Below are 22,780 nucleotides of genomic sequence, written 5' to 3'. Positions count from 1 at the left end.
GTCGCTGTCAGCCGTGGACTGATAGCCACCTAGCACGGATCGTCTGCATTCTGCCTTTTCTGACGAATTAAATGTTTTCCAATCCAATCCCGCATGAATGAGCATGGCCGCGGTATACGATCACTCTAGCTTGTCTTGTGGTGGTGGTAGGAAAACTTTTATTTAGCAACCCTTAGTAGCGAGGGAGCCCGTGAGGGTCGAGATAGGGCAAAGGGGGTGGTTGCAGGAGATGGGTGGGCCCTCGCGGTCCGCTAGGTGACCAGGAGCCCGTGAGCTCTGGCGACCACACTGGCCCAGGTCGCCATCCGGAGCTGAACCTCCAGCTGTCAGCTGTGCAGCACGGCCTCCCATCTCCCGGTCGTCGAGTCTGAGAAAAGGGGGTGGGGGGTTGTACTACTAGGGCAGGCCCTAAGTATGTGATAGACTTAGGGTGTTTACATAATTTTCAGGCCGGGTGATAGTCCCCTGGGTGCGTGAGGGAATACAGGAAGGGGTTAGGAAACATCTGTCCGAGTCCGCCGCCAATTGACTTAATTACTAGGCCTTGCCTAGGGATTTTTGAGGAGGGAAGTAATCTAGTCGGGAACCCCGGTTGTGGAGCGTAATTTCGTGGTATGTCTGCATGTGTTCTCTTGCACTGCGGAACGAAGGGAGGCAGTCTATAGTGAATGAGGAGAATGGAAGGTAATTGAGTAGAACATGTTGGGGGGGACTATTTGGTGCATATCAACAGACAAAATTTGGCGCCAATTTTGTCTGTAGGAAGGAGTGGGACTTTTTGGGGTGTCCGTAAGTCCACGGGGGCATGCACTGTCGAAGGAAGAGCAGGCATTTTCGAGTGCAGTAGAGGGCGAGAGAAATACGCAAGCGATCTACCTAGACGGCGACGATATGTCAGCCTGAGTCTTGTGCTCATCCTTCGTTCTTGTGCTACTCCGAGGAGTGTCTTAATCATAATAATAATAATAATAATAATTGGTTTTGGGGGAAAGGAAATGGTGCAGTATCTGTCTCATATATCGTTGGACACCTGAACCATGCCGTAAGGGAAGGGATAAAGGAGGGAGTGAAAGGAGAAAGGAAGAGGAGGTGCCGTAGTGGAGGGCTCCGGAATAATTTCGACCACCTGGGGATCTTTAACGTGCACTGACATCGCACAGCACACGGGCGCCTTAGCGTTTTTCCTCCATAAAAACGCAGCCGCCGCGGTCGGGTTCGAACCCGGGAACTCCGGATCAGTAGTCGAGCGCCCTAACCACTGAGCCACCGCGGCGGGTGTTTCTTAATCCTTCGCTGAGCTTAATCCTTGCTAACCAGCAAGCCCATATTTCTTCTCTGAAATGTCGGAGGCAAAATCTGCAAGATATCAAAGGCATTGCAGGTTGCTTGCCGTTTTTTTACTGTGCGTAAAAGCCTTTCATATGGCACGTTCAAACCAAATAAAGAGTGACGAGCATGCATTTTACTGTCTTTTTTTCCTCTAGAAAAATCAATTCCTTTTCATTTAGGGAGGAATTGGGTGGGTGGGGGGGACTTTTCAGCATACGTCACCTTCCAGATTTCTATCGACGTAGTTTAAATTTCGTTAGCCAGTATGGAGGCAGAGGAGGCGAAGAGAGTAACGGAGAAAAATATTCTTAAACACCCTTCGACACCTCTCCCCTGCCCACACCTAAACCCTTGTAGTACGTACCCTCACACAATTTCCCACTCGCATTTCTTGCTCCCTTGTGGGATGGATGAGGGGGAACGAGGCTTGAAGAAATTTTACTGGTTGCGACAATGCAGACACGAACGTGCGCGACGAACGTATTTTTAAAAATTGTGTGAAATCTTATATAGGTGAAACACACTGTACATACAGCGCTATGAGAGTTTTCGTTTTCAACAACAAACTGTGTTGTCTTGCAGCCTCATTGTGTGAGGCTGAGGTCTATTAGCCAGTCAGGCTTTATACAAAGTTCACACACGAGTGATGAAAAAGGTCTCTGACGCGAGCCGTTGACGTATTTCACACTGATTGCAGCGGCAATACACCGGGTCTTCCTGGAAACAACCGAAGGACACACGCGCATATACGTATCGCACTATTCCCGCAGCGAACCGGTGTGATCGCCGGTGTGTAATAAAGGAGACTAATGGGCGCAAGCAGCTATATATGTATGTACACGAAGACACGCACTCTAATGTCGGGATCGAGCCGATCATCTCTGATCCACGGACGTTGGCGCAATGCTGGTGAAGGAACCGCTCCGTTTCGTCGTGAACTGGAGTCTGCTGAACGCCGCGAACACGAAAGAGTTTCTGGCACCCGCTTTCTGTTCGGGTCGGCTGCTGTTTCTTAACTGTGGGCCGGAGGACGTGTCTTGCGCGGCTGGTACGTCCACAAGGTCCGGCATGGACTTCGCCTTTGCCTTTGCTGCCGCCGCCCCGTTGGAGGCGAAGGTCACTTTCTTCTTGGCCTTGTAGCAAACGGGCGATGGCGGCTGCAGGCCGGCCACAGTAACCTCTGCCTTTCGCGGAGGCGTCCTGGCCAGGAAGTGACGTCGTTGAGGGACGTCGTCCGGGCTGCCCACGTCGTTGACGAGGCACTCCATGAAGGTCGCGTCATCTGCGAAGAAGACAGCGGTGTTGCTGGAGGAGGCTTTACCAAGTTTCCGGACCATTCGACGTGTGATGGTCGAGGCGCCACTGCGCGTGCGCAGAACGCCCTGAGGGCGCCAGATGGCGCCACGTGTCCGTCATCTGCGCGCGCGCGCCTGCCGCGTCAGCACCAATCAACGCGTACTCATTGGTCACGTGTCCCTGTGTCAGTGGTGCCCGCGGAGCAGATCACGGTAGCGAATCGTGGATCACGCTATGCTATAACTCTAATATTTTGGTTCTTCTCGGGAGGAGGAGCGTGACGTTAGGGGGCCGGTCTTCAAGAGCCAAGCACTCTTGAAGCCGTTTCCTTTCCTCTCTCTCTCTCTCTCTCAAGGGATGTCAAAGTGGGCCCCACGTGACTGGCGGGACTCGGCCCCTAACCAATAAAACTCACCACAAGCAGTTACGTGGCACCGGCTTCATCCCTTTCATTTTTCATGACTAGGCTTCAGGGCTGCCGCGTGACGCCGCCTACTCATGGTTGCTTCCTTCAGGACACGCGTCTCGGCAGCCGAGAATATCTGCGCTAATGAAGCCAGCTAGATGGAGAGCTTTCATTGTTTTGTAGCGCGATCAAGCACGAACACAAAGTGAAAAAGTGTGGACGGGAACTGCTCATGTGTCGGTGGCCGCTGCGGTGTTGAAAACTGTTTTGAGGCACCAAATGTTTGGAAACAAGGCGCGACAATACATGGAGGAGGGCAAAGCGGGGCAGGTCAAGGGCGCGGGCTGTTGTCAGTCAGACGCGTCGCGTGGCGAACGAGATCTGGCTGTGGCATTGTCCGCGAGATACCACTGCCGTAAGGAAAACTGCGCATGTGCCAGATAGGACGTTGTGCAAGCATTAGTTTGCATGGACCCAGGAGCTCTCCCTGCGAAGAAATGGCCCTGCTCTTAGTTATCGGCCCACTGTCGGATGTGTGACTGTGCTCCATTGTTCGGAAACGCTAGTGTCTTGTCCAAGTACACAGATTGGCGCACTCGATGAAGCCTAAAGCGGTAGCAGTGATATGTGTAAGGCTTCGATCGTTCTGACTATGGATGAAATGGTAATTCTGGGCAAGTCATCACTGAATAGCTGCGGCTTTCACTTTTGGCTTTCACCCGTCAGGTGGGTCTGAATCGATGAGAAGGTGACCAGTTTTCGCTGAAAATGATGACTGTATTAAAATCGTGCATCGCTGTTCACATTGGAGAGACTCTTTATTGAAGAACAAAAGGGTAACAGAAAAACAGACTTTAATTAAAAACGCTAACTATAAGCATTCAGCATACCCTGTGCCTGCATGGTTGACCAAGGCAAGCTGCTCTTCCAGCTGCGCTGACTACAGACTGACACTTTAGGAGTGGGGTTAAGGGAAGGGGATAGTCGGATATCCCGGCCGCAGCGGTCTCATTTAGATGGAGGCGAAATGCTAGAGGCCCGTGTACTATGCGATGTCAGTGCACGGTAAAGAACCCCAGGTGGTCGAAATTTCCGGGGCCCTTCACTACGGCATCCCTCGTAGCCTGAGTAGCTTAGGGTCGTTAAAGCCCCCATAAACCAAACCAAAACTCTGCCGTCTGCAGTAAAGCTCCGCCCACATTCAAGACCACCTAACTTAATTCATCCGCGACAACAAGTAGGCTGTTGTTCAACCTTTTTTTTTTGTTACCTAAACAAGAAGCTAATGCCGATACGAAATTATAATCCCAAGAATTTTGATGCCTCTGGCTTGTTTGATACAGTCAGACATTAAGAAATTGATGTTTACTGTTGCAGTCTGTCAGCGGAGTAATACAGGACGCCGCGGCCCACTGTTATCAACTGCTGTTTTTTTTTAAAATTGTATCCTGCTATTGGCAGGATAGGAGAAGAGTGTCCCAGACCGGCATAGAGCAGTGCAGTTGGAGCGCGAAGAGTCAGAATGCATAGTCGGGAAGGTGTAATGAGAATGTTGGAATTGATGTGAATGGGGCGAGGTACGAGTAGGTACGAAGTTTGTTGACCATCGCACTAACAGACACTCACCTTGGACTTACTATAAGTCTGATTAAGTCAACACGCACCCGTTCACTAATTGATATCGCTTCACTAGATACCCAAATTCCGACTTGGCCTAAGCGTTATTGCGTGCACTTTCTCCATATCTACAGTCCGACGAACGGGACACAAAGGAACACTTAGGGAGTGTTTTGTGTTCGTCGCTCTGTAGCTATTATATGGAATACCGTCACTAACTCGGCCAACAACTCACTTTGTCGGAATGCCTCACCTATCTCGAACGAGAGCGACTTGTCGGGTGAGTAGCCTTCCCCGTTGACGAACCAGGTGCTGTAGCGGCTGTTCCTCCAGCCCATGTAACTCGGGGGCGCGATGTCGCATGCTGGGGACGCCGCCGGTCTCGCTCGTCTCGTCTGCAAGCAGAAGGGCCACCTACTGCGTTAAGAACAATGTATAAAAAGTACAGTGCAGTGGGAGTGGTTGGCCTTAATGTATATTTACCGGTTCCGTTTCAAGAACGGTTACACTTTCGTGCAAGTGGCGTCCCATCCAGCTTATGCAGAGCTGCATGGGACAAGCGTGTTCAAATTTGCTCGCGGCGCCTCGTCGTGGATGGCCGTGGTCCACGAATACGGCGACCACTGGATGGTCCTCGTTAATGAGCTTTTATTTTTTCTGCCGATCGATGCCGCTCTTTTGAAGCGTAAAACTGCTCAGGGGAACAACACACAGGAGAGAAGCACACAGCCCTTACAAAAAATGGTCTATAGACAGTCTATACACTTCTTATAGCCTCTATTGCCTTCCTATAGACATTTATTTTTGTCCACTCATAGTCCATAGACTTTCTATAGACAAAAGTCTAATAAAAGTGTATGGCCATAAATTTATAGCTATAGACTGTCTATAGGGTTTCTATTGCCTATAGGCTGCTCTCTAGGGTTTGTCTATAGAGAGTCTATAGACTTTATAGACATGCTTATGGACAGTCTATAGACTGTCTAAAGACATTTTTGTAAGGGAGGCGAGGGCAGAACTGCGCAGAGGACTCCGCTCGTCCTGTGTGCTCCTTTCCTGTGTCTTGTCGCCGGCGTAGTTTTGTTTTAAAGTCACTTCATACCAGCTAGCCCCCATCGTACACCCTCAGTACGAATGTAGCCGCCAATAAAAGCTGTAGCTGGACGTCAGTATACTGATACTGTAGTCTGTAGTCGTACGGACTTGCTTTGTAGTAAATGGCATTGGCGTAGGCTGCCGTGACGGGAAACTCCAGCTTGCACCCGCTGCCAGGGGCAATGTTGTTCATGAGGGCCTGGGCCATGAGAGGGCGCTCTCGGGAACGTGAAATCTGCTGTCACGTGATCCGGGTGGTTTGGGAGAGGGTGCGCTCGAAGAAAGAGGAGTGACTGGCTTGGGCGCTGCCACTCCTTCGTCTCAGAGTGCACGGTGCAACCATTACAGCATGTGTTGTTTCTTTTCACCTAACGTCGTGGCTCGCACGAGGTCGCGGGGTCGATTCCCAGCAGCAGAGGCCCCATTCTGTCGGAGGAGCTGTGCAAGGACGCCCGTTTAACGAGATTTGGGCGCTAAAGAGAACATCAATGGAGAGTCCGCACAGCGTCCACCAAGTTTTTTAAGAATTGCTTCTTCAGTCTCTAGGCCGAATGCGCCACATTTAATTTCCGTCTTGACGCATTTGTTCACGATAAAAGCGCCTTCTCAGTGAACTGTTTCTACCTTCCGCGCGCACTGTAGACCCAGCTTGTGACGTCACTGCAATCGTTATTATAGGGAGTTAGCACAGCGGAGACCTATACCGGATTACCCATGTGCCTGCTACGCATGTGCAGTGGCAGGTGAGCGGCCCGGTGGGACCACTACGCATGCGCAGCAGGCATACGATAATCGGGTATACGTCTCGGCTAGTACACGTCTCCGCTAAGCAAAATCTCTCTGTTATGAGAGCCGTGATGGCCCAGGTTGTGGTGGTACTTATTTTAGCCGCTCGTTCGGCTTGATCATTTTAGCTTATCTAAAGGCACGAATCGTTATTCGGTGCATTTTATAGGATGGGACATTATGTTAATTACCCACTAATCTGTTAATAGTGAGCCGTGGTTGTGATTCTCGGCTGCTGACCCGAAAGGCGCGGGTTCGATCCCGGCCGCGGCGGTCGCATTTCGATGAAGGCGAAATGCTAGAGGCCCGTGTACTCTGCGATGTCAGTGCACTGTAAAGAATCCCAGGTGGTCCAAATTACCGGTGCCCTTCACTACGGCGTCCCCATAACCTGAGTCGCTTCGGGACGTTAAACCGCCATAAACCAAACCTATTAATAATGACGTCAACATACTCAAGCCACTGTGATGAAACTGACGTCCTATACCGTCACAGGCGTAGTGGATGCGGGTGGATGACGTCACTGACGTGTTCGTGGGATCTGTTTGTCGCTTCGCCATTACTGTGTTCGCGACTTTTGTGCCTAACCATCGTGTCCAAGCCCAGACGTGTGACATCACTGAAAAAAATGTGCACAGGTGGAGAAACCAAATGGTCTGAGGTTGATATCGATAAGATAAGATTAGCTGATGCGCGAGCGATCTGTAAATCTCATTAGGCGCGATGTATCGACGGAGTTGACTGGTGCCCTACATCGCCAGCGCGGCAACAGATGCTGCACGTCATCAGTGGCAGGAAAAACAGATCGTAACCATATTGAAAAAAAAATGCGTATAGTATCATAAAAGTTTATATGGGTATATGAAGGAAGCATATAGGAATGTACAGGTCTGCTTGGGTTCATATAGGTAGTGCCTGGCAGATATTAGGAATATATAGGATCTTATAGGCGCCTTCTGTCGGGAATATAAGCATGTAAAGGCATGTAAAGGTTCTTCTTCGAGGGAGACGGGTTTAAATAGGTCTGGCGTGAAGCTCCTGCCCCATATAGGTTTGAACAAGACCAGCTTAGGCTACTTGTGCAGGTTCGAATTGGGCCGACCAAATGAACTCTAACGCACGTCCACCATCTTTGTAGCCCGTTATACGGTGATTGTGAAAGTAATATTCAAACACTTCCGCGCTTTTCTTTACCATCCTGTGCCATACGTGCCTTGAAGCTAAAGAGTAATTTTCTCTTCTGTTTGTCTTCATCGCGTGGCGCGTGGACGCACTTGTTTGACAATCTGTCCTGCCGAAGTTTCGTTTAACCTGAAAGTCACAAAAGGGTCGGTTTGTCAACCCTTTGACAGGCGTTCTATAGTGCCGGCACGGCAGCAGATAACGAACCCCGCAGCGGCGGGGAAAACAGATCGCATAGTCTAACTCGCTTGACAGTGTGTCCGGCTACAGATTCGCTCAGTGCACTCATGGAAATAACTTTTCATTTCGGATAACTTTGAGTTTCGTAAACAAACGGAGGTCTTGCGCGGCAGAGTGGTTCATATTCTATAACTTGTAGTAATATAAGGGAGTAATTATTGATTGGCAGCCACCGAAGCGCGGCCATACGGCTACAGAGGAAAGCTTTCCTCTGTAGCCATATGGCCGCGCTTGGGCGGATTCCAATGATTCATTTGCGCCCTTATTAAAAATTTACTCCATCTTGGGGGATTCACATTTAACCAACACTGTTTCCACAAAGAGTTGTTGATCATTTGCTCTCGCCCTACCATAAGCTTGCCGTCCCGGTTAACTCGGTTGTATAGACCGACTGCTCCGGTGAAGCGGTGGTCCCGGGTTCGTACCCTGGACCAGGACGAACGTTTCCTTAACTGCGAGGTTTCTGAGAAAGCTGTACAGATTTCCTTTGTAGCCGTATGGCTGCGCTAGGGTAGATGCCAATGAGCAATTACTCCCTTACTACAAATCTACTCCACCTTGGGGGATTCCCCTAGACATTTGACCATTCTGTAACTTCTCTTTAATGTTGTTTTAACCTCTGTGGGAAGTTTGAACGCATTCCAAATACGTATGTTTCACTGTTAAAAGTACTTGAGTTATAGTTAGTGTTAGCGCGTGGGATTCCACTGCGGCGTCCGCATTAGTAGTAGTTTTGGCATGTGCATAAATAAATTTAATGCATTTTCACTTAGCGGCGGCCTATCTTTTCCCAATTTCCTCAGCGTCGAAACAAGCGCACGAGTCAATCCACGAAAGGCTACCAATATCGCCAACCTACGCAATAACATAATAGCTGGTTCAATTATCCCACTAATGTCCAGGTCAGCGATAACAGAGCAGTCTGAAAACTGCCTTATCTCCAAATGGACCCCCGTCACACAGAGCTTGCACAATCGAACGACCTCTGGGCATAATCGACATCAGAGTACTTTCGACGATAGCCGAGCATTTTCAACCGCAGCTGCGACGCCACCCAAACAGGCTGGGCCCAAAAATGCGTCAGAAGTGGCGAATCAAGCCGATAGCGAGTCGCAGACATCAGTGGGGACATTTTCCATTCGTGTGCGGAATCGGCGAGTTCTAAGAAATGTGCTGCCTGTCGCTGGATATTTATATCAGCGCTGTGTTTTGTCTCTTCCTTGTTTGGCTTCGAGCGGTTGCGCCATGGCTTCCAAGAACCACGTCTGACCAACTCGCCCACCAGTTCGTGGATGTTTAAAGCACTCACGAAATGCCCTTCACGAAAATAATGGTTGTACCATTAGCATGATCAAAAAGGAGCTATGAATGTCTGATATCTTTAGGGCATCTGGGGGCTGTACCAAACTCTAATGCGGACATTAACGACTGCAGAATTAGTACTCTGATCATATATCCTTGTCAGACGTGAGCGAAAGTTGTATGTTTGCATAGTTAATTAAAAATTTCTGGCGACGCTTAAATAACCGTAAGAGTGTAACGCGACAGCTATGCTATATACGGTCGCATAAAACCCCTAAACTATATAGTACTGAAAGAACGTTCCTCATTGGTCGAGGGGTAGCACGTCCGGCTCGCGACCCAAGGGGCAGCAGTTCAGGTCCCGGTTCGACCATTTTTCTTATCAGCGCAATTGCTTTCCTTTCTTCAAAGACTCTGCGTAATTGTGGCGGGATGACGTCATGGTCCTGTAGACCAATGATAAATTGTGTAGTTACGTCATCACTCATATACTGTGTGATTATTGTGCGGCGTTTGAATTACCCGCGCGAGGTCATGTAGTTGTCAGGTCACGATCTGTTGACCAATCGGAATTTTGTGGCACCACCGGATTTTTCTTCGAACGGGACCTCTAACGCTATCGCGTGAATTCATTCCTCCGGCAGCTGTAGGTGTAACAGTTTTTAGAGCGAAAGCTCTACTTCTCGCGCAACTCCCAAGGTCAAGTTTGGAGCGCGTTTGATCTTGAGCCTGCGGAGCGGAGGTGTGGCAAGTGACGTCACACCACGTGACTCGCTGCGGAGAGGCGCCGCAGTTGCGCTTGTTCGGAGCCTCGCCGCTGTGTTACGACGTCATTAGCGGGAGTATACAGCTGCTTTGCTAGCGCTCGGTCTAACAGTCTCGCCATGGGTGAGGCGCGCGCTGGACCGACTCTGGCGGCAGACCATGCATTCGTAACCATGCTTAACAGAGCTTTCGCTCCTGTCACTAGGTTTAGCAAGCACTAAACCTCTGCTCCGGAAATTTCGACCACCTGGGATTATTTAACGTGCACTGAAATCGCACAGCAGACGGGCCTCTAGAATTACCGGAAAATCCGATCGAAATTTCTGGAGCCTTTCATTACGGCGTCCCCTCATAGCCTCAGTCGCTTTGGGACGTTAAACTCCCATAAACCAAACCTAAACCTCTGCTAGTTTTTTTCTCTATGACTTTTTACTTTGCTCGGATAAGAGTCAGTATACCCTCAAAAACACGAAACTTCATCGTATGACGTGTATTTTGTTAACAGCTAGCGCACGAAGCAGAATACATATTGAAATCAAAATTACGATTTATACGCAGCAGCACACGTGAGCGACTGCTCAGAGCGCCCTCATTGCTAAACGATTCTTCAAAATGTTCTTCGTCGGAGCCCATGGAGTGAGTACTCTTCAACTTCCAATGGCACTGTAGGCTGCGGAATTAGATGCATAAAAAAAATATCGTGAACAAGGCAGATATCCATTATAATGTATACATACGGGGGCTCTGGCGAGGATATGTATAGGCTGTATATATGCTTCTTAGAACGGGAATTCCCATACAGGCCTGTGCATTCTAGCGATGCCCCATAAATGCTGGGCGTTTAAAATTGCAAACTCCGTCCACCGCGGAATCAACAGAATCACGTAGCTATCCTTCAGCGGCTCAGACCTCCCCAACGTTTTCCCTCTCCCCTCGTGAGTCTATACGTGCCTTTTGCGGTACCGCGAGATGCTCATCTTCCTCCGCCCAGCGACTGCGCTTAACCTGAGATTAGCTGTCAAAGCATTCTATCCTATAATTATTTTAGCTATTTTTACTCACATAATACAGGTATTCGGTCTTGTTTAAGGTAAATATTTCAAATCCATGGATCTCGCTGCCTATCGCAAACATGCTGTCCATTTCCCAGACTGTTGAGGAATTATTTATTTTCGTTCGTGCTCGTATTTAGTCCCACCGTTCTGCTTTCAGTATTTAGGACCCCAGTTACTCAATTATGCCCTGCAATTTCTCCTCAGAGTTCTTGGCATCGCGGTTATATCAGGATAATGAACGTTGATAAGTTCTTTTCCATTAACTGTTATTGCCAGCTGTTCCCAGTCCCTGCCTCTCTGAATACCCCTTTCAAACACGCGGTGATTAGCAGCTCAGAAAGATTGCGTCACCTTGCCTGCATGACGTCCTGATTGACAAGATTCTATCGTTTTCCCTGTGGATGAATATGGTCGCTGTGCAGTCCATATATATACTTCCCAGCACTTTTATATACGGCTCTTCCACTACCTATAGTTACGCTATGCCTGCTCGACCGCTGCTGGCTCGACCGAATAAAATGCATTTCGTAATATAAGAGGCTTATATCACGTTCGTATGCGTGGCACCCGCGCTAATACAGCACGTACTACGTCCGCCGCTGCAGTAGACGAGGGTGGCGCTGGTGAACACTTTTAAGGTTCGGTTACACTGCACATAAGTACCCCAGAAATCAGAAGATTGGACAGCCGTAGCCATAGTTGAGAACTGGTAGAGCACCGGACGCGAAATCCGGAGATTGCGGGTTCGGATCCCACCGGCGGCTCGTGGTTGCTTTTTCTTCTGATTTGTAATCAATTTTCTTTAAATAATTACCCTATTAACCTCCCATTGATGAACATACACATTAAAAAAATACCCTACGCTCCTTGGTTTGGATGACGGTTAGGTTCCGTCATGTATTATATACTGGGGGCCTGTTGTATTCAGTGCATTTCTCTATAATCTCACTGATTGTGTGATTTAAAGGGACACTGAAGACGACTCCACTTAGTTATACTATTCTGAGTAAAAATGGATTCCCGTGCTCTTTCTGGGTATATTGCTGTGACGATGTGCTTGTGACGATGATGTCACAAGGTAATGTGACCTTGTCGTGTCATCACCCTCTCGACTAAACAGCGACTTTTGTGATTAAACGCGAAATCGCATGATATGAGATCTAATGCCGTCGCATTTTTAAAAGCCTTAGTGTGAATATATATGGTCCGTTGTCGAGTGGCCTCTGCGAAAACCAGCGCTAGAAAACCTTTCATCGCCGTTAATTCATCGCTTCTTAGTGTGATTTGCAAACCACTAACACATCTCTTAACGTTTCCGTATATGTATGCAAACTGCGTGCCATGCGGCTGATGTGCTAGTGCACTTTCCAATGATATCCGTCATCTCTGGGCTGGGATACATAGAAACTATACGGTCACAATTTTAGGGAGGTGCCGGGAGAAAATCACAAATGCAGCCTTTCAAGAGGCACTGCGGACAACTCCATCCAATTATTGCTTTCAAAAACAAAAAAAGATTATATATCTGGCTCTCCCTTGCTACGTTGGTATTTGTCCAGCAGCAAAAGGCGCACTTATTGGCTAGAAAATTAGATTTAAAGGCATATCGGCCAGTCGCTTAAAACTAGTGGCATCATCACCATCATCATCGTCGCCTGACTACGCCCACTGCAGGGCAAAGGCCTCTCCCATGTCTCCCCAATTGACCCTGCAGTGGCCTCTGCCAGCTGCGGCCACCGTATCCCGTGGCACCCTTGCCGAAAAGGACAGGTTGCCACCGTCTTGAAGTGAATGGTGGTGTGGCGTAGCCTCCGGGATCCGCACCCCAGAATCGGTGTCGACGTTCGCATTTAGTGGCGGAATCGGCCGATGGTGGCGACACCTGTATTTCGTTTTTTTTTTGCCTTTTCTAGTTCATAACAGCTCCGTTATCTCTTTTTGAATAGAACGCGGCACCGTATTGATGCAGGCCAGCTTCCATTTGTCCCCAGTGTCCCTTTAAAACAGGTATGCTTAAAGCGGTTGCATCTACACTGCAAACACGAATACACCTACATGGGAGTAAAAACGGAGTAAGCGGTCCTTTAGTGCACTCCCTTTTATAAAAAGGTGTGATCTAGAGGACAAATTACTCCATTTTTTTACTCCTTTCTGTTTGGAGCATATTTTTGCCTTATCAGGCGCCCCGGCGAGGCCGCTCAGTGGCTGTGCCCTTCTGTTGCTAAGCGTGAGGCCGGGAGTTCGAAACCCTGTTGCGGAGGCCGCGTTTCGATGGACAAGAAATGTAGAAACGCCGTTGTACGAAGATTTTGGTTGACCTTGGATGACCAAACTATAGTTCTCAACGTTGCAGCACTGATTGCTTCATAGCGCGCGTTCCAATTGCAGGGGGAATAAATGAAAAGAAAAGAAAAAGAGAATGAAAGAAAAGTATACAAAGACAAATGGAAAGGAAGAAAATAAGAAACAGCATTTAACCTTCAATATTACAATCACGCGCTTTTATCAAGAGGGTAGCGATAAGTGCCAGGACAATGAGAAATCGCGGGGCATAAACTAGGAATCAAGCAGCTATGAAGATATCTCGAGCTAAACGAAATACCTAGCCTTATATATATATATACTTGGTGTGAGTACATGATATGGAGATTTCAATTTTCACAACGGCGTTATTACGCGATACTGCGGGTAAACTTGGGTTGTCGATTAGTTTGCCTAGATGGCACGTAACCTCCGGACTGTTTGATATTTTGTTATCTTTATTCGCGGCCAAGTCTATTAAACAGGTACGCTCTTGGATTACTGCACGTGCCCGACAACAAACTCACTCGCTTTTGTGTTCGAATCGCCCAATCTTTCCAATGTTTGGAAAAATAGGCTGCAGTATCTCTATGGCAAATGGCTAATCAAAGGTGCATAAATTCGCTTTTTCTTTGTGCGTTAATCAATTATGCCGACGCAACCGGTTACCAACGACAGAATTAGCACGAACGTTTTCGTGCTATGCACTTTTATGGTATACATCAGTTCTGCGTAATTTTGCGCCTTCGATATTATGTGCTACAATCTTACTTCCTTGCTCTTGCGAGTGAGCGTGGTCACTATAAAACAAAGGTTTAAGTTACTATCGAGTGTTGCGGAAACAGTTTTCTCTCTCCCTCCTATCGCTTCCTGACATTTAAAATTTTTTTCCCGACATGCCCATGTACATGGCGTAACTTACAGTGCGTGATCTAAAGGTCAGTGGCTTGAAAAACCAAAGAAAACATATTTTTAATAAAGAGAAATAAAGGTTTTTCATGCCTTCCGTGTTGAGAAAAATTGGGGCGCCTGTAATTATCTGTAAGCATTATGAAAGCCTCATGCGGGCATCTCGCTGCTCAACCGGAGGGAATTGAACGCCCGACTTTGGCCTTCCTCCTATTTCCGTCCGAGATAAAGAGGCCTTTGAGGTATGGGAAGGGCACGCTTGTGTGATCTAAAGATGCTCAGTTTAAAGAGGTATACTTTATTTTAGTGGAGCACGGTCTTCAAAGGTGCTCTAAGGGTGTCTCAGATTCGCTTTATAGTTACACGACAGGCACGCACTAAAGCCGCAAAGATGGGCTGTAGATTCCCCGACTCAGTTACAGCGTTCAGCGATAGGCCGTGTCAGCTATAATCTGCAGCTGCAGATATATGCCGCCGCTCTCAGGTGAAAGCATGCGATTGGTTGGCTGCCTCTATGCCGACCAGTGACGCCAGTCAACAACGATATGAAACTGAAGAAGGGCCAGTCGCATACTGCTCTCACGCGTACACTACTTCGCTAATTGAGGCCCTGATTAGGTAACGCGTATACGGTATTTACTAGAGTGTAGCGCAAGCTTTTATACTGATGTTATAAGCGAGTCACCCCTCGCAGCATAATTTAATCAATATTATTGACGACCTGAAACATTTTTTTTTTCCTATCGGGTACCGGCAAAGGTGACATTCGCGTTACATTCGTGGTCTCGCTATCCCTGGAGGTAAAGACATCCATGTTCCAGCGAAACGAAGCCGTGGTGACCGGCGCGGTAACCTCACGGGTTGCAACCGGATCCTGCCGCATATACGCTGAGGCCGGGCTTAACCCTACTCCGTGCCGAATCTGCATTTGATGCTTATATATACACACAAAAAAAGAAAAAGCGAGCGTCACAGCATGCTACGCGATGGATGGTTGCCATACGTGCCTTGGCCGTGGACATGTCTTCCTCTCGGTGCAGGCCGAGGCGAAGCTTTGGGCGTCGAAGCAGTCGCTTTCTTCTGACGCCGCTGGTAGGGTGAACCGATTCGGACGGCATATCGATAAGGGCTATCGGCTGCTGTCTCCTCCTCTCTCTAGCGCCCGCTGTCGCCGACGGCAGATCAGCTCCCGTGCGCGCGGTACAGAGAGGGTCACGTGCTGCAGCCGATTGTCCCTCTCATCGGCACGCAGCGCTCGTATGAGTCAACCGCTGAGCGGAGTTCATTGGCGATCGGGTTGCGAGCGAGCTGAGACCGCTCGGGAAAGCACGCGAGGTGTGTATTTGATCCACTGGCGAAGACCGGACACGCACAGCCTGGAACGATACGAAGGCGGTCGCTTTGGGCTTCACCCTTGCGATTGAAGGTGGGAGGAAGTAAAAGAAAAACGAAGAGGAAAGAAATAAAGAAAGAAGACAATTTAAAGGCAAATTAACAGTGCAAATGAAAGACAGACGCGAAGAGAGAGAACGCATAAGAAAGAAGGTTATTTTACTTTGGAATGAAATTTAAGTCAACTGGCCCAACAACTTGTTTGTTTGTTTGATTGAAAGAAGGAAAGCAAGCAAACAAGCAAGCAACCCTTGCTAAAATGGTCTATAGACAGTCTATTGATTTCTTGTAGACTCTATTGCCTTCCTGTAGATATTTCTTTTCGGCAATTCGTAGTCCATAGGCTGTTATAGACAAGTCTACTAAAAGTGTATGGCCATAAATCTATAGATTGTCTGTAGACTGTCTATAGCATTTGTATTACCTACAGACTGTTCTCTAGGGTTTGTCTATAAAGAGTCTATAGACTTTATAGACAGAAGTGTGTGTACAGTCTATAGACTATCTAAAGAAATTTTTGTAAGGGAAGCAAGCAAGAAAGGAAGAAAGAAGTAGCAAAAAGCAAGGAAGGAAGCAAGCAAGGAAGAGAGAACGAAAGAAAGAAAGATGTCAGTATATATAGACCACCCTTTACAATCCTCCAAACTGCGTGATTACTTCTACGAGGAGCAAGTAATAGCGACTCCTACCAGGATTGACGAGAGGCTCCTTTGTTCGTTGCAGACACGGCGCGTTAGAAGTTACAGTGCAATCGGTGGTTCCAAGCTTCAGAGCGTCGTTGATGGCGGAGGTTCACTTGGAGTCCCCAGTTCCTGCATCCCTTCTGACAGTTGTGTCGGATGTTGGCGGAATGCTGTCCCGAAAGGCAAGCTGTATCTTGAGCCGTTCTCTAGCGGCAAGCATGCAGAATAAACGAACTCGCCGCGGCACGGTTTGGTAGCCTACACATGCACCCGCTGCGGTACAGTGTGAAACTGTTGCCTTCGAAGTTCTGCATGTCGCGAAGAAACACGACGCCGTCCCTTCGCTTATGTAGTTTCGCAATACTGCGGAACGCGCATCGCGCAGGAGGTCACCTGAGTGGCGACGCACAGTCGAGATATATTGTGCAGCGAATCAAGAAATACGACCGAGCGGGTGCGCCCTGAAACTAGACGTATTTTTAGACAGGCTGGCACGCCACTCAAGGGTGGGAGGGGCTTGGTGGAATGCCACCAAGGGGAGACCCCGCGAATGACATTTTGGCTTGGCCCGTTCTGTTTCACTTGCTCCGCTCTGCCAGACTTGTGCGTATTCTTTTGTCTCCCCACATAGATGGGTGCATCGCTGCGGAAGCTTAGGAGCGGGCCTCACCCAGTCGGATAACCGCACTAACAAAACTACAACTTTTTTGACGGCAAAAGCTGTATTGATCATAGCTTTATATATAGTAATGGACGCAGTATTAGTGCAGAAGTAGTACACATAGTGTATATAGTAGCGCTACAGGTGGTAGTAACAGCGGAATTATCAGATAACAAAGAAAGACGTCTATCCTTTTCCGAGAATTGATATGCCTGTCATATAAAGAAGAACTCAGTAACGTCACATGACCTCACTTGATCATCTGACCAACGAGAACGAACAACTGCTGGTCTCAGCTGCTGGCGTGTGAAATTTCACGTGACCGCAGATCGACGTGATCTGAGTTCACGGTCTGTATATCTTGAAGGTGCACCGCTTGCGTACGGGTTTGGGGTCGCAAGAAGTAGAGAGACCAAAGAAGCGCATTTAAAATTTCATTTTTGAAAGCCGGCATCGCAGTTAAGGCTGGTTTGTTCAGTCGGGGGATGATTAGCATGGCAGACCACTTTTTACTAATCATTTTCCGAATGCATAGTGTTAAGTCATCCTGCAATATATTTCACAGGGACACTATAATTGTGTTGGGAATGATACAATTAGAAGCCGTTGATGCCTTTACATCCAGTTCTGTGCCATGCTTTCACGCTGGTGTTTGCGGACCCCTATACGTTTGTCTAACCAGACGTTTCTTCGGATCATCTGGCTGGTGGTTAAATGCTTCCCGAACGTGTCTAAACGTGGTGACACGGACGCAATAACGACATCGAAACGTATCGTTGTCGCTTCCGGTCTGGAGAGTTAACTTCCGGTCTTGGGAACTGTCACCGACGGCGCTTCCAATGCTGTCGCATCGAAAACAACAAAGTCCCTAATTGTGTGGTCCATTACTTCTGCATGCTGCCGATAGCACGTGCGCACACCGTCCGTGCTATTTCGCTCGTGTTTGTCCGGTCTCGCCATGTTGTGGACAAACACTTTGTGTGGAAGTGTGCAGCAATCACTCGGCGCAGTGAGAGAATTAAGTGTGCGGATTTCTCGCTTCGCTTTGTTTATGCTGATAATAAAAACACATTGCGATCCGAGATTCAAGACAGGTCAATGCCTGATTCCAATCTTCGCATACTTCTGTTTGTTTTTTTTGCTGTCCCGGTCCGCGCTGTGGTTTGCTAATCTTCTCCAAGCTGTTGGCGCGTAGGTGCTCTTGCACTAACCAGGATCACGACTGCTATTTAAACAGCTGTTGCTGCTAGTCTTTTTTTTTTGTTGCCTTCTCGAAGCCAGAGTGTCTTAAGCATACAAATTGCTTATGCTTGTACAATTTATTTAAGAATACTGCAGAATCGCCTGACTCCAAGTACCAGTTAACTCAAAGAAAAAAAAAATACAGGCATCAGAAGAACGCATTAACGGCAGCAGCATAGGAACAAAACACACCAAATCCCTTTAAATTACATCTAAATGCTTGTGATAATTTGAAGTTTGATTTTACGCAATTGGTCATTTGGAGGCAAGTTTTTCTTTATCAGTTATCCTTGTCTGTGCTAATTTTCTGTGAGCGCGGTTTCTTTATCGACAAGTTTTTGTTGTACCAGTTTTACGTGAGTGCCGTTTCTTTATCAACACGTTTTCGTTCGGACTATTGTCACAGTGCGCGGTCTTGAAACTTTGTCAAACTTTCAGTCTGGCAGCTTTTTTTCTGCAGGCTCCCGGCATCGTGCCTTGTTCTAATGATGCAATGAAGCCATCATCATCAGCATCATGTTCACCACTATAGTCTTGTCACGTACATAAACAGCTTTGCTAACTCGCTATAGCGATGCAGCTATACTGCACGGTTTCTTCGGGGATGAAACTGCCTGCCTGTTGTTGCACCTGTGCCTCCCTGTGTGCGTTTCAGGCAACGGCCCAGAACCGCAGTTGTGTAAGGGCGCCCTCGGTTGGGCGCTTCCCACCTATGTCGCGCGTATACACGTTTGACGTAGCCAGTGTCATAACCGCCGCTGTGTGCTGACGTTGGGTGTTTATCGCGAAGGGGTCGCTCTTGCCAGACGAGTTGTTTTGTTGTGAAGCGTGGGCTTGTCACCATGCCGCGCGCAATGGCCAGCTCTTCCCGTCTGCGCCTCCTGCGCGTTTTCGAACCTTCATATTTAGGCGAAATAGCTTTTGCTCATTGAACTTGACAACTGCTTTGCTCAGTCGAAAAGAAACTACAGAACCATGTCAAATATACGACAAAATTTCGTACAGTTTTGTCGTAGCGACAGATTTTTCGGTTGTTTTGTAGTATATCTTTCTGTAGTGCTATGGTTTTTTCTGTACAACTCTTCGGTAGTCTAGCTGTAGTTCTGTAGTACTTTTCTGTGGTAACGGCACAAAATTCTGTTGTCACTACAAACATTTTTGTTGTTGTTACAAGTCTTTGGCCAGAAACATTACAGAAAATTTGTTTCGACGACAGAAACTTTTCTGTCCTGTTTTTCGGCTGGGTGCAGTCTAGTCCAGCGTAAAAGAGAATGCACTGTGCGCGTTTAATGGCAAATATATCTCTATAGTCTTGCGTCGACCTTCAACACACTAACGACGCTTATTTTTCAGCATGAAAGACGTTTTATAGGCGTTGAGGAGCCAGATTAAAATTTGTTATTAGAGGGTGACCTTTTGGTTGAATGCTGTTCAATTTTATATATGTACGCTGCTCTGTACAATACGCAACACAGCACAATAGAATACGATACAGTGCATGCAGTACAGCGTAATTTCATCCTGCGAGAGGCACAGGTATTATAATCTTCACGATTACTTCTCGAATCACTTTACATACAGACGACCAAGAATGCTATCAACAGGACGAGAGGGAATCTCCCCGATATCTACGCCCACTCGCTGTGCAGTCAAGTCCGCTTATAAGTAGCGGCCCATTCCGCCCATCCTCATTGTGAACAAGGGACCCGTACGGGTCTCGAAACGTCATGTGTTAAATATTTTTTCTTTGGCGAGTGTATGTTTCTTGTGCTTCCAGCACAGGTATTATCTGAGCCCGCGGAAGCGGTTAGACCGCCCAAGGCCCTCTCGGGCCTCCACTTGGATACGTGCTTGGCCATGCCGCTGTTTGGCCACAGACGCCATAGCGCCATAAAAAAATCATCATAATCATCATCATCATTTCTGTTCCGGAACGGTGGTCGAGCCCCGTCCCGTCGCTGACAGCTTAAATTTCAAATGAACAATTGCGTCCTATATTTTTTTATGTTCCTGCCTGGCTGTATAAGAAGCGGCCCGCATACTGCACACGTGATTCGGACTCGCTAGAGGGGACAGCCCGTACGTTGACTGCCCGACATAGACGGCTTTCGATATGCTTCGCAATGACGAGATTTCCTTACAACGGGCGTTTGCCACAGTACTTTCCTTTTCCGTCGAAACGACAGGGAAAACAAGTTGTGATGATGACTCACGGGGTCTTTTGTGAAGGCTGCTATCGGCGCGCAGTCGCACCTGCGCGACGCAACCGACATCGCGCGAGCCACGCGCACTGGTGGTGTTTACACTTTGGAAGACGGTGGACGCGCAAGAACGCATCAGCTTCTGTCAACAACTGGCATCGCTCAGATGAATATGAACAACGCTGCTGTCAGAGATAACGCCGCGAGCGGAAACATTTTTCGGTAGTATTTTCTTCATATGCGTCAGTCAATTTAAACTGCGGCCGGATATAGAGGAGGTCTGTGTGCAGTAGTAATTGCTGTACCCTGGAGCTCCGCATTTACAGCGAGAAGCTGTTTAAGGGACATCATCCGCGATAACAGTCAGTGTAATTATAAAGTCCGCGAAGAAGCGGAAGAAGAAGGCGAGAATCGTCATGAAGCTTACCGCCTTAATCAGCGAAAGCTGTTATAACTTCGGTGTAGCCATTCAGGTTAATACCACCTTCTTTCTTTTCTCCGTGGTTTGAGCATCCGCCTAACATGCGGTAGGTGCGGGGCTCGACCCCAAGTGCCGTAGGGTACCCACCAGTGATACCATGGGCACAAGTTTTCTTTCCCTTGACCCATGGCTGGTGCTCAGCTGCTTTGGGATGAATTGCTTGGGAAAGGGGTCTTTGACTCCACCTTTAGTAGTCTAAAAACACCTTGTGTCATGGAGCTATTTGGCCACAGATGCCCTTGCGCCATAAAAAGCCGTCATCTCTTCTCTCTCGCACGTACTCTTTCATTCTCCTCTTCCCTGAACATAGAAAGGGGGAGCTTTCTCTCTCCACATTGCACCTGTCAACAGTGGCAGGTGGCGACCATTGAACTGAATTGAATAAAAGAAAATAACTAAGTTGAATAAGTTATTTCTCGAAGTAATTAAGGTGTTCCGGCTGGTGCTGCAGATTCCGCGGTAGTACCTGTATGCATGCAGCCTACATGGCTACACCAAAACTATAACAGCTTTCGCTGAAAAATGTGTCTGCAATTATGCTTTCTCGTAATGCGTTTGGCCACTGCAACTGTTGCATGTGTTCAGTCATCCTGAAGTACGTTGCTCACCACGAACCTCTTTTCACCTACTGTGACCTCTTCTTCTAGCATCAATATGTCCAACTTGGGTGCGCGTGGTTTAACCAATCAGATGCGTAGAGCATGTCACGTGATCTACGAGCGTGGAGTGCACACCCGACGATGAGCCCCTCGGAACTCTTCTCGCCTGTTCTGGAGGACTCCTGCTTCATCAAACCGGAGTATTTCCAAACCTCCAGCTTTATAGAAAGTGGCACCCGGAGATTTTCAGCCCCAGGTGCAAATGCCGAGAGGGCATAGCGGACATGATCCATATGGTGTAGACGAGTCCTAGTTTTGGAGAACCTGACAGAACGAATGAGTCCTGGGAGGCACTGCTTGTCGAACAGGGACAACGTGAAGTCATCCGTCTCGCCCTGGCCGCTGCTGAGATACAAGAGATCCCGGTCAACGGCTGAAGGGGAGGACATGGCTGGGACCGAGCTGCGTCTTGGATCGCCGTCAACCCTTTGACGGGTGCTAATAACTGCTATTTATCTCTCCTGCTTCATTTAGCTCTTTGAGCTTTTAAGAACGGGAGCTCTTACTCTCCGAGCCACAGCTTTGAAGGTCACTGGAGTAGCGCTGACCCCTCTAAACCGGAGGTGTGGCATGACGTCATACCACGTGACTCGCCACAGCTGCGCCGCTCGCCTCGCCGCCGCTCCGACCGCCGGCACTATCTTGCAGGGGAAATATCACCTCCTGCATCCCAAATTATAAGACGGGCCACCGCTGATCCAACTCAAACATAATCTGGGCTCCTGGCCACCAAGGTCTACGAGGCACTGAGGCTGCTGATGCGGCCGCCCGACCGCTTACACACCGGGAACCTCATCCTAGCTCAGAAGCTCATCAACCGCTTCTGCGGTTCCGCGAAATAATCCATTACTGCGGCAGCCACCGCCTCAACCCGGCTCCTGCCAAGCGGCTGAGGAGCGTACTCTTCTCTGTCCTGCCGTGGTCAAACACTTTGATCCCAGCATAAATGGGCGTTGCCAGCACTCTGGAGAGACCTGCGGTATCTTTCACATGGTGTGGGCATGTACTCAGAATCCTCACCTCCCCTCTTCCCTACCCCAACCCGAGAGGTATGACAGACTGCCCTCCAAAACTGCTCCACACTCGAGTCCCAAAGGGCTCCGGTGAAGCGGGCGCGAGACGGTGCCTCGTCGTACGGTGTCTCGGACTAACGATACCGACCAGCGGGGTCTTCTGAC

General features: G+C 48.4%; 1 protein-coding gene across 3 annotated transcripts; it reads right to left on the bottom strand.

The window, feature by feature from the left end:
• Window positions 1-130: 130 nt before the first annotated feature.
• LOC144107576 (uncharacterized) lies at window positions 131-15,499 on the bottom strand. Of its 3 annotated transcripts, none has more exons than XM_077640656.1 (4): window positions 15,291-15,499; window positions 4,902-5,043; window positions 2,183-2,611; window positions 131-367 (listed from the first exon to the last, which is right to left on the bottom strand). In XM_077640656.1, exons 1-3 carry the CDS (start codon window positions 15,399-15,401, stop codon window positions 2,205-2,207), a joined length of 660 nt encoding a protein of 219 aa, XP_077496782.1. In that variant the 5' UTR covers window positions 15,402-15,499; the 3' UTR covers window positions 131-367; window positions 2,183-2,204. The 3 variants fall into 3 exon arrangements, with proteins under 3 accessions (XP_077496782.1, XP_077496781.1, XP_077496780.1); XM_077640655.1 differs by lacking the exon at window positions 131-367 and adding an exon at window positions 1,811-2,120 and having other exon boundaries at window positions 2,159-2,611; window positions 15,291-15,495; XM_077640654.1 differs by lacking the exon at window positions 131-367 and having other exon boundaries at window positions 1,811-2,611; window positions 15,291-15,488.
• Between the last annotated feature and the right edge of the window lie 7,281 nt (window positions 15,500-22,780).

This window comes from Amblyomma americanum, chromosome 10 (genome assembly GCF_052857255.1).
Source record: "Amblyomma americanum isolate KBUSLIRL-KWMA chromosome 10, ASM5285725v1, whole genome shotgun sequence".
In the NCBI taxonomy this organism is placed as follows: Eukaryota; Metazoa; Arthropoda; class Arachnida; order Ixodida; family Ixodidae; genus Amblyomma; species Amblyomma americanum.
The sequence above is the reverse complement of the archived record's forward strand: the minus strand, read 5'-3'. Positions and strand labels throughout refer to the sequence as shown.